This window comes from Pelmatolapia mariae, linkage group LG7 (assembly GCF_036321145.2).
Source record: "Pelmatolapia mariae isolate MD_Pm_ZW linkage group LG7, Pm_UMD_F_2, whole genome shotgun sequence".
In the NCBI taxonomy this organism is placed as follows: domain Eukaryota; kingdom Metazoa; phylum Chordata; class Actinopteri; order Cichliformes; family Cichlidae; genus Pelmatolapia; species Pelmatolapia mariae.
In genome coordinates, this window is record NC_086233.1 from 20,379,234 (window position 1) to 20,391,423 (window position 12,190).

General features: G+C 38.6%; 1 protein-coding gene across 1 annotated transcript; it reads left to right on the forward strand.

The window, feature by feature from the left end:
- The first annotated feature begins 1,201 nt into the window (after window positions 1-1,201).
- Window positions 1,202-6,450, forward strand: oacyl (O-acyltransferase like). Its single transcript, XM_063480256.1, has 15 exons — window positions 1,202-1,358; window positions 2,950-3,083; window positions 3,173-3,251; window positions 3,351-3,486; window positions 3,651-3,832; window positions 4,022-4,234; window positions 4,314-4,416; window positions 4,502-4,603; window positions 4,732-4,897; window positions 4,991-5,070; window positions 5,213-5,323; window positions 5,510-5,633; window positions 5,783-5,969; window positions 6,120-6,262; window positions 6,358-6,450. The coding sequence occupies exons 1-15, from the start codon at window positions 1,202-1,204 to the stop codon at window positions 6,448-6,450; spliced, it is 2,010 nt and encodes a 669-aa protein (XP_063336326.1).
- Window positions 6,451-12,190: the final 5,740 nt, after the last annotated feature.

Genomic DNA, 12,190 nt, shown 5'->3' on the forward strand with positions numbered 1-12,190 from the left:
TATCAATGCAAAAGAATCACTGACATTTAGAAAAGTTTCACTCTGCAGTTCCCCTCGGCTTTTGCTTCATTTTTAGTATGTTGTGGCACTTTGTTATGGTTTGACTTCCTGCTACATAAATTAAGAAAAACTATTCTTTTATTTTTATTGATTGCCCTCCTTTGATGACGCCACAAAATGTGTGTTCTGTGACAAGAACACAAAATTGTTATTTTTTAGCCCAGTGTGACAATTCAAAATCCTCTAAATCGGCATGAAAAACATAAAATAAACATAAATAACCACACTGCACTGTTATCTTTTAGAATTAAATAACCCAGTAATGACTATGAGTATCTTGCAGCACATGGCTAACAAGTGCCGCTAATGCCCAGTATTGCATAGCTCTAAAGGTACCATTTAGCTGCAATGTAAAAACAGAAAGAAATGTCTATTATTTATTAAAAACTCTCCTTTTCTCTATAGATTCTAATGCTGCACTGTCAGTGACAAAATGTTTTAATCATGCTATGGAGTAAGTAGTTAAAATAAGTGGTGATTGTAGGGTCTTTTCCCCTTTGTAAGAGACACAGAAGCACTTAAGCACTAAACTACTATTATTAGATCAAAATAGGGTTGCATTCTATTAAATATGTGTAATTTCCAATGCTGTTGCTAGGTAAAAACGAGACAGCCCAAGAATGTTTTATAGACAATCGCCCCCTCTAGTGGCCAGTTATTTGGAGTGCTGTACTCTGATGGCTGGATGATCTGTGGTGTTTCTTCCATCACTAGAGAAAAGTAGAAAATTGTAGTAATAGTTATAACTGCGCAGAGGAATTTTCAAGTAATTACCTTTGTGTCTCTGTGCCTATTTAATGCTATTTAAAATGCGTGAATATGTAAAATAAAATTGGTATATAATAAAAATATAATTTAAAAATGTGTGTTTAAATGGTTATGTGGACTGGTCACCCGTCAAAGCTGCACTTTAATAATGTTGTTCTTGCGTAGTGAGAAAAATTACAGCCTGGATTGTTTTGTTAGCCTCTCATCCTCCTTCATGTAACCAAATCCTGTTTACACCTGTTAGTGAAAACCAGTTAAAGTCATTCAATTTAGCCATGGAAGATGAATTTCACAGTACACTCTGAATGGTGATGTGTTCCCTTCTCTGTTATTTAAACACCTTCTTCCCTAAAAAGAAACAGTCAGTGCTAAAATGACCCTTCATTTGGTGGTGTTTCTTCTTTTTGTGGGGGGCAGAGGAGCAGTGGAAAACACACAGACTTTGACAGTGTCCCAAAGATGCTTGGAGGATACAAACACTTTTCTCCGGGAAATTAACCAGGATGAACCAAAGGGCTATGCTGTTCTAAGTAAGTGATTGTGATTTTTGTAAGGCATTTCTTATGCGCTTGTGTGGAGGGGGCAAGTGGCATTTAATCCACTTTAGCAGAGGAGATAAGACAATAAGCTAAGATAGAAAAGTCAAAAACACAGAAATAGATTACAAATTCTCCAGGACAATGCAAGACCATAAGCTTAAGTTCATTTTCACCTTCTCAAAGAATAAAAAATACTGCTGCTGGAAGCTTCTGAAAATTACAAAGATTAGGTTTTTATGACTGTCATGCTTACATCAAAAATTATCAATGCATATATCAAATCTGTGACTTTAACCTGTGCAGCTGGTGTAGAGCCTATGAAACTGCATAAGTGTTCAAAAGAACCGTAAGAATATTTAAATGGTTAAGATGATGATGTTGAAAGTGTTCATTTCATACCTACATTGTAACTAATTCATACTCATTGTGTGCTTGTGTATTTTCAGTGAGACAGTAAAAAAGACCAGCCTTGAGGCTAATAACTAGGGTACTAACTGTACTACCAGCATAAGGAGTAGCACTGGACATTGCGTGGTCAACACCACCCTCCTGATGGAACCACTGAAATGCAAATCTTTGTGGAGCTGTGATAAGAGGCTATAGCTAATAAATGTAGCTGTTAGCTAACACATACTTTTGTAAGCTAACAGCTAACTTATGAAGAACAAAATACCTAATAAATCAAAATATGCTAATGCTACTCAAGTTCAATGTAAATGTCAGTCACATGGTAAGACCGGCAATACCTGTAAATTTGGCTGCACCCTCAAATACGTCTTTCACTAGTAGGCTATCAAGGCTATTTAAGATTGTTAACTGTAGTACCATTTTAAAAATGACCAGCAGCCCATATATGAAGAGCGAATCTGACTAATCAGTGATTTACTTACTACTTCACTTTTCAATACTTTTTTTAAGAGCCACCAACTATAGACCCTACGCTCTTAGCTTCAAAATTCACCCCTATCTGTTTTATTTAACTCCCTTTTCCCTTACCAGTGTCACAGCAACATTAATGACATCACTGTTTGTTTCACACTTACTAATAAAAGTAGGTATGCCAGCTCAGCAGGGGTCTTGGGACACACGTATATCCAACCTACTAAACCTACTGTTAATGCTGGTATACAAAAAATGCCCTACAATCCACCTAGAGGGCGCTCATGAGTTAGTCTTCAGTGAATAGAGCCAAATGGCAGACTGAAGTATCTAAGCTTGCTCCTGCCACAGGGAAAAACCTTCTTTTTTTTGTTATCCAGCAGTCCAAATTTGGGGTTATTTCCTCAAAATTTCAACTTTAAAATTACAAATTTCAAATTATTTTCTGAGAAGATACTAAGTCGAAACTTAACTATATTTTAACTATATTCAATCTTTTGGGGATGCACTAGTATGTGTATGTCGTCTTGTGATCAAAATTAGCAAGACACAAGACACTTCTTCTTTATTTGTTATCTAAACGGTGTCTTTAAAACGTAGAACTTCGTCAAAAAGTGAGATTTACTTATATAACACCATGCATCTTTACATCCAATGGGGCTGTGAATGAATGCCTTTTTTTTTCTTCTGTATGTTTTTTCAGTGTATGATGCTTTTGGGAAAGTGGGTAGCAATGTTGTAGGAGGTAACACCAACCAGCCTGGTTTGCTGCAGCAGTGCCGCTCTGCTCACGGCCCCAGCTTTTCTGGACAGTACTGCCAGGTGTTCCTTCGGCAGGTAACAACTAACACAATAAAATGTCATGATAACCAATAGATATTAGATGAAAGTAAGCATACTTTAAACTAAGTTTTCTTCTTAAACAGGGAAGAGTCCAGTACTTTGCCGGTATTTGTGTACCTGACTCCTGTGAGAAAGATGACGTGCAAACATTGGTGCTTTACGGTCAGTGATTTAAAAATGGATTTATGCGGTATCATCTATTCAACACAATATCTCTTCTTTCTTTCTTTTTAAATGGGACTAATTTTCACTTTTCGACAGACCAGCTTCAGTTTAATCAGATGTCCCTCATTCCTCCTTTACCTTCCATCCTGGTCAATCAGTCCACTCAGGAGATGACCATGACTCACTGTTTGTCCAGCAAAATTGCCCCTGATACATCTGATATCACCTGCCTGTCAGTATACGATTACACTGCTCTCACTTTCTTTACTGTTTTATCTGCATATGCACTTCCATTAGGGTTACCTGTGCAGCAAAGATGAGCATCTCTTGATATGTCCAGGCCTTTAGCTCAGGACACCTTGTTTTTGTCTTGTCAAACTTTATTTTCTCCTGCAGGTTTGTCTGTTGTGTAATGGTAGCAATTCCTCTCGGAGCCACCCTGTTAACAGCTATGATAAGGTGGCAGTGGAAAAGAAAGGTCGAACCTACATTAGAGTCTTCCTCCTTAAACGCTGCGCTCAACCTTTACGGGACCCTGAAGACCAGCAGCTCATCTAGCAGTGAAACTAATAGCTGGAGTTCAGAAGAAAGTAGTAAGTGCAAAGTGCATCATCTAGATTTACTGAGGAGTAGTACTACATATCACACATATTATGGTTACTATCTTCAGTAACCAAATAATACGATTATGTGAGCTGCAGAATCAGTTATTACAGATGTATTTATATTGAGACAATACTGACCTTGTATAATATTGGTTTTGGCAGATAGCAACCACCCCACACGAACATCCGCGCTTCAAAGCCGTGTGTATGGCTGCCTTCAAGCAATCTCTATACAGAAGACCACCCAGGGCATTTTTAGCACCTCCACATCAATTCCAGTCGGAGGCTACGCCTCACTGAATGGCATCCGTGTTCTCAGCCTGCTATGGATCATATGTGGCCACTCTGCACAGTTCCCTGTAATCAACAGCTTGGGTATGACAGTACACCGTCGGTCTCATTACTCCATAACACACATATACTTTCACTTATGTTCATAAGACCTGTGTTGCAGACAATTACAAAGACTGGAGGAAAACTGTTGAAAGCAGCCCTTTCTATGTGCTAACCATAAGTGGACCTGTTTTCATGGCTGTCGATACCTTCTTACTGCTGGGGTGAGACTGGAACAATTTCAGATTGACAGTGTAAATATATATTTTTAATTATTTTATTGCCAGCTTAAGAAATTTGATGTTTCAGGGGTCTGCTTAGTGCCAGGTCCCTGCTGGGCTCTATCAACAAGGCTGAAGACAAACTGAGCCTCAGCCTGGTTGGGAACTATCTCTTAAAGCGGATTACAAGGTGTTGTATTTTGGTCAGTTAACCAAATTAATTTGTGTCTGCGTCACTCTATTTTTACACTCAAGTAAAAGAGGCCTTCTGCATGTGTTATTCATTTTTTAAATTGCTGTTCTCTGTCCTCTTTGCAGGATTCAGCCACTGCATCTGTTCATTATGTGTCTAACCATTGGCCTTATCTCTCTGGTCAAGTGGGGACCCTACTGGTTCCCATTTATAGACACAGTGATGGATTGTAAGACATACTGGTGGGCTAACTTACTATTGATCAGTAATCTGCTCCCAGTCCATGAGATAGTAAGTTTAACTTATAATTTAGTCCTACATTGGGTATTTTAGAACAGATTTACTTACCTGTTCTTAACCTTTTATCTTCATATCCCTGTGCAGTGTATTCCTTGGACGTGGTACCTGTCTCTAGACTTCCAGTGTTATGCAACCACTCCTCTCTTGGTTTATTTATACAGACTGTATGTTCACATCCTTTAATATGATTCTGAAATACTGTTAAAGTGATTTCTCCATTCTTGAACTATAGCATCACTAGGAGCAGTATACATTTTTATTAACTCTGTGGTTGTAATCCTATCCCCTCCATGTTTTACTTGTCAGAAATAGGAGTGTGTTTATGGTTGTGGCAGGTGGCCTCCTCCTGATGACTATTGTGGCCAGTGCTGTTATAACTGCACACCTGCAGCTACCAGTCTTTCAGCCATCTACAATGTAAGATTCAATGCAAAACAGCGTAGGAGCCAAAAAGCATAAACTGTTTGGTGAAATGAATGTCAAGGGTTTTTTTTAAGTTTCAGTGTTTCCTTTTTCTACAATGCAAAAACATAATTGAGGCTGTCTACCAACTATGCATCTCTTCTTATGATTTCCCATAAAATGAACTTGTTTATTTTGCAGGACATCTGAGAATTATGTTTTGTATTACTATGTGAAACCCTACACGAGATACGGGCCATTTCTAATAGGGATCTTGACCGGAATATATCTGACAACAAAGAAAAATCCACTGTTAAAGCAATGGGTGAGAGCATTTTGACAGGCTTCAATCCCAGACCGTGGCTTAGTCTTTTCTGAGAATTTAAAAACAGCATATGCCTTTTGGTTTATAGCCAAGCCAGAATTTGAACATTTGCCAGCACACTTATGTGCTTATCATGTCTGTTGTTTCAGTGGCAGGCAGCACTTGGTTGGCTCTGTTGTCTGTCACTTTTGGCTCTTTTGGTTGGATTGCCCTACATCCTGAAGGAGACGCCAGCCAATCCATCTGTGCCACATGCCCTGTATCAAGGGCTGCATAGACCACTCTGGGCACTGGCTGTGACCTGGATTATACTGGCCTGTGAGGAAGGCTATGGAGGTAAACCAGGTGTTGGGATGAACTAAATTCCATATCTCTACATTAACAGTAATAACAATATATGAAAGCACATAGTACGTTAAAGGAAATTGAGTCTGTATGTTCTTATTTTTATATGTCTTTATATTTTCTTGTTTTTTATCACTCCAGGCTTTATCAACAGGTTCTTATCCTTGACTTTCTGGGTTCCTCTTTCCAATATCAGCTTCGCCTGCTATCTCATACACCCTGTCTTCATCATCCTGTACATTGGCTTTCAAGAGACCCCAATCCATTACACAGACATCAATTTTGTAAGTATTTCATGTTGCACATTCTATTTTAGTGTGCTTATTTCAAATGATTTGGCACAGTTCTTCATAACATCAGACTTTTCTCCTCTGCTCAGATGTACCTGTTCCTTGGCCACCTGGTGCTGACATTGGCAGTGAGCTACATGCTCACTGTGTTAGTTGAGAAGCCCTACCTGCTCCCAAAATAGAGCAGGGCATGGACGTGCCCAGCTATTAACATCCTTAATAACTACCCTCATTATCTTTGTTTATGCATTGTGATCTCTAACACTGCTTTTATTTATAGCTGCTTTTGTAGCTAACGAAACAATTTAATTAAAAACTTGGAAGTATGCTTTTACAGTGTGTGTGTGTGTGTGTGTGTGTGTGTGCTGAGGTTATTATCTGACACAGTAAACACAATTAACATATCTGACAAGTCGCCATGGGTTGATGGAGAAAACATCCTGCAGGGTCACATGACATTTTCTTGACTACATTTTTATTGCCTCACACATCCATGTTCTTAATGCCTTGCAGATACCACACAAGAAAAAGATAACTTGTCACCATGTGTTAGCCTAAGGTGCAGACATTTTGAGCAACTCCGCATTTCTTTATATTATCTCAGGAAAATGGGAAATAGGTGCAGTGATTTACTGAAGCGTGCCAACATAGATGGAAATACAGTAAATAAGGCAAGAACAGAGTTCAAATTCTGAGAAACTGACAAAAAGTTTACGTTTAGTATGACCACCTTTAAGCCCAAACTCTCTTTCTTGAAGTAGTCTTCGGGAGTAGTTCTCCAGGCATCTTGAAGGACATCTTTAAATGTTGGCATCCTTTTATTCTGATCTCTGTCAACATGATCCCACACTGCTTCAACAATGTTGCCGTCTTAGTCATGTCTATGTGCCACTGATTGACTGAAATCCCAAACCATGACAGAGACAGCACTGTGTTTAACCGATGGCTGTAGATACTCACTGGTCTTCCTGTCTTCTCTGTACATATTGACAATGATTTGAACCAAAACTTTCAAATTTGGATTCATCACTCTATTACACCTGTTCCCATTGATTTTCTGTCCAGATCTTTTGTAATTTGGGATACCTTAACCATTTCTCCCTGTTTACCCTTCTTAAGAGTGGCTTCTTGACAGCTATGTGTCTACTGAGACCATTTTTTTGGCAAACAGTAGATAGATCAGCTGAAGGACCAAATGTATGTCTCAGACCTTGTGTCAAGTCTTTGCTTCCTATTTCTTAAGTGCATGACTTTCAGACATTGTTCATTTGTTGTAGATAGTTGGGCTGCCACTTATTCTTTTGTCCGGTTTCCTCAAATTTTCAAAGAACGCACGCTCTTTGGGAATCTCTTTGTTGCAAAAAAACCCCCCCAAACCTATTATCTTTGGTATTTTTCATAGATTTAATGGAGGAAACTGGGGAAAAAATCATGTTCTTTGTAACAGGCTGCCAATATCAAAATGTTTGAAGATATAATTTAAAATTGGTTGTTTGCTAAGCTGTGTGTCGACACAACACTGGTTCATCCCTTGAGGTCAATCGCTTTTTTATGCTTGAGTGATTCATAGGTCAACGTGAAGAGCATATTAAGAGAGTTTTTTTCTAGCAGGAGAAAAAAAAAAGGAAGAAAACTTCAAAAATGAGTAGTCATTTCAACACCAGTGCACTGAAAATGAGAGAAAAAGTTGCCAATGTATAAAGAAAAGCTTTGAAAGACTTTGAAAGCCTGGAGAAGTAGTGCTCATGATAGTCTGGCCTTGGAAGCAAAATATAAAGAAATGAGCAATGGCTCAGGACTGTTGCATAGTAATGTAGGTATTCAAGCCCATTAGCCCTTTAAGAAAACCAAGCTGACTGTGCATAGCCAGCCTGTAAGCAAGGTGTGGTTGTGATTATAGTTATATACCTAAAACAACTACTACATCATTTGTGGTTGTCAAATATATATATATATATATATATATATATATATATATATATATATATATATATCTAAAGGCCTTTTTTTTTTACTGAAATTACAGAAAAATACATCGAACACTCCTCTTGAGTGTCTAAGTGCTTTTCCTGCAACTGACTCATAGCTCACCCAACATCCTTTCCCTACCATTAACTGTTCTGGTCAAGACAATATGTTTGAATTAGACCATGTTTTCACTTCACTTTCCATGTCAGTGACTCATCTTAAAGTGAAACTGATTGACGAGATCACGGCAAAAGGTTTTAAATGTTTGGTGACGCAAAACACATGGCTACGTTTCCATGAAAGCACTTAAAGTTACGACAAGTGTGGTTCTATCAAGATGCAAAATGTTTGGTGAGCAGCCTTAAAGAAAATCATTGTTTTCTCCATTGTGCTGCTTTTCTCTACCACATACACAAAGACACACATTACATTTTTACTTGAGTAGTCTCTGCTTTTGTGAAATATTGTCAAGTGGTTTAAAAACTCTTAATAATAGATCTGTTTAGCTCATGTTTGACACTCTAGTGATGGCAAAAAAAATCTGTATCACTCAAATTTTAGACAAGTTTTCCAGCTGCAGCATTTAGTGTGTCATTATGTAAATAATGTCTTCATATAACAGCGTAACATTAAAGCCAAGTATTTCTTTCATAGGACTGGTGTAATGCATTTCTCTGTTCTGGCGACCTCGCCTTAATTGGTTATGGAACATCATCCTTTAGCTGACGGTCTCACGTACACGCAAAAACAAAACACGGCTGTGACGCACACTTCTTTCATGTGCGGCACCATTCTCACCCCCGCCATACTGCCCTAGAAGTTCTGGGAGAGAGAAAGTGAGAGGGAGCACATGTCGGGCTGAACAAGTTGGTGTAACAACATGGTGTAAAAATACATCTTGCTTTGGTATGTTGATACTTTTCTCTCCATGACTACACGACTCCATGGGGCCACGTCCCAATGACATGCTCGTGGTGGAGCAACTTGTCTGTCAAATGCTTTTAAAAAATAGTTTTAAGTTTTGTAATGCTGCAAAAATACTTTACGATTGTGTTTTTGTGTAACAGATAAAACTCTATCCAACCAACAGAACGAAGAAATTGTAACATTGTAATTCAACAGTTATTTTTGTATGCTGAGATTTTCACATCAGCTGTCCTCCACTGTTATCTTTCAATATGTTCTTTCTGAGAAGGCACAGATTTATAAATCACTCACTTATATACAGTCACTGGCCACTTTATTAGTAACACCTGCGCAACTGTTCCTTAATCAAGTCTTATCAGCCAGTCATGTGGCAGCATATCATGTATGCACGTAGACACGACTAAGACAACCTGGTGAAGTTCAAATGAACCATCAGTACTGTGTATTTCAGAAGATGATTAGCTGGAATTTTCCTGCATCCTGACCATCTCTTGGGTTTACAGCACAGAAAATGGTCTGAAAAAGAGAAAGTGTCCCATGAGCAGCAGGTCTCTCAGAGATCAGAGAAGAATGGCCAGACTGCTTCAAGCTGATAGGAAGGCAACAGCAGCTCAAATAACCATTCACTGCAACAAACTTGAAATGAAGTAGATGGGCTACATCAGCAGCAGACCACAGTGGGGGTCACTTCTGTCAGGCCATCCACAGTCTCGTGCAGGGGGTGAGAGGTGTTGTCCATAATGGACCTTAGCTTGACTAACATCCTCCTCTCACCCTCTGCTCTATGGGGTCTAGGGGACTGTCCAGAACAGAGCTAGCCCTCTTTACTAGTCTATTAAACCATTTCCTATTCCTCTCCGTGCTTCCACCTCCCCAGCAGACAACCGCATAAAAGATAACAGAAGCCATCACAGTGTCATAAAAGGTCCTTTGTAATGTTCTGCACATCCCAAAAGACTTCAGCCTGCCCAGCAAATGGAGCTGACTTTGGCCCTTCTTGTTTCGACCAGTCCAGTTTATTGTTAAGGTGAACACCCAGAAATGTGTACGTCGGTCCACTTGGTACCAATCAAGCCTGCCGCCATCATGAAATGCAGAGTTTTGGAGCCAAATACAGACAGATGGAGACAGGCAAACTAAACCAAAAACAAAACAAACTCCAACAAAGTCCGTTAGGAGAATAAACTAAATTCACAACTGGCTGGAGAAATGTGGGGAAGGTTAAGAGACGCACAGAGAAGGGCAATTCAGAAAGCAAACTAAGACTCCAAAAGAAGAAAATATAAAGATGAATGAAAAACACCAAACAAAGGATTCAACCACAAGACCCAGAAACAGACCCAGGCCCAGGATCATGACAGCCACAGCACCCTGTGAATCTATGGTAGAAAAAATTACACCAATGCATATCCTTTAACAGTTACATTATAACAAGTTCAGATTTATTAAATCAACAATTTTTCCATCTATACAATTCAGGGAAGGTAAAGCTTATTCCAACTGCCAATGGACAAAAGGCAAGGCGCATGCTGGCATATACTCAACAACACAGACATGCTCATATTCACACCTACAGCCTAACTCCATGCATGTGTTTGGACTGTGATTTCATTTTTTAAATCTAAAATGTTACCACAAAATACCAAATCCAGCCTCAGATCTTTTTTCTAAAGTAAAATAACAGAAGATCCCAACAGAAGAATGAAAATTTAAGTAAAAACAAACGCAGTGAAGACAAACAGATACACACTAAATGTCCATTAATATTCCCTGTGTTGCTTGGTAGATTTTCAAAGCCCCCGACAGGAAAGCAACAGCTGTGAGGACGCGAGCGTTACATAATGGCACAAAATGAGTAAAATGATATGACACGGTTTTAATGGTTTGTGTCCTCATCCAGTCATTCAGGAAACGTGTCACTGATTTGCATGCGCAACAAACAATTATGACGCAGTGCTTTGTCAAAGCTGTTGTTGTTATTTTAGAGTTTGAAAGGATTAAACCAAAATAGTCATAGAAAATCTGTTACACTGATATTTTTTTCTCTTAGGTTTGATGTATTGCTGTTTTATTGGACAGTGTTGGCTCCTAAACTACTATTTACAATGTGCTGATTTTAAAGCGGTAAAATGATCCGTTCCCGTCCTCTCACCTGTTCCAGGGAGGATGATGCAACAGCCTTGAAGCACTTAGTTATAAATCTGTCCATCCCTTAAAGATAGGAACATGGGAAAGATTAGCTAAGAGAGAAGATATTTTACAGTTTGTCCTGCTGATAAAGAGCTCCCTTATGGCCATTCATGCTACACCGAAGTAATGAAGTAATAGATAATAATAAATAACAGTTAACTTCCTGTTTTTTCACCATCTACTACTGGAATGTCTGTTTTGGTTTGTTTTGTTCATAATGGGTCCACAGTGAAAAAATAATCCTTTCATTTTTCATTGTAATTCACAAATACTTTCAGTTTTATAATTAGAGGACATCCCGGGCAATGAATGAACAGAAATATTCTCCAGTTTTACACATTTATTTCTTACAATTTTCAGCCCTAAAATTTGTAATGATCTAATTTCTCCATAAGCATTTCATTTTGTGCAGAAAAACTGAGATGAAGTGTACATTTTGAATTTCTTTTTTCCGATATAAAGATATATTTGAGAGTAAATGAGTAGTTAAACTTCTTTGGGCTGATAGAAAAAGTAGTTTCACCAGTCCGGCCCACCTAAGAACAAAGTATGTGGTCCATGATCTAAAGTAACCAAATGAGTCATCGGTCTTCAGATTCTTTCTTCACATTTAGCATACGGTGAGTATGGTATAGCACTATAAGACGATCACTCTCTGAATCCACATCTCAAAAGATAATTTGCTTCGTTTCCCAGAACTCTTCACCACTGACAACAGGGCATTGTTGCTTTGCCAGAGTAGTTGAAGGGGTATTAATTTCTCAAGGAAAATGGCCCTCATTGTTAAAGGTGTGCCGCTAGCACAGTTTAATCAGACAGGAACTTTAATTACATGAA

Bases quoted from the DNA above. Each gene is read 5' to 3' on its own strand.
- oacyl (XM_063480256.1), top strand. From the start codon at position 1,202: ATGACCCTTCATTTGGTGGTGTTTCTTCTTTTTGTGGGGGGCAGAGGA. The intron at 3,252-3,350 runs GTCAGTGATTTA...ACTTTTCGACAG, and splicing joins GCAAACATTGGTGCTTTACG to ACCAGCTTCAGTTTAATCAG. The intron at 5,324-5,509 runs GTAAGATTCAAT...TTTATTTTGCAG, and splicing joins GTCTTTCAGCCATCTACAAT to GACATCTGAGAATTATGTTT.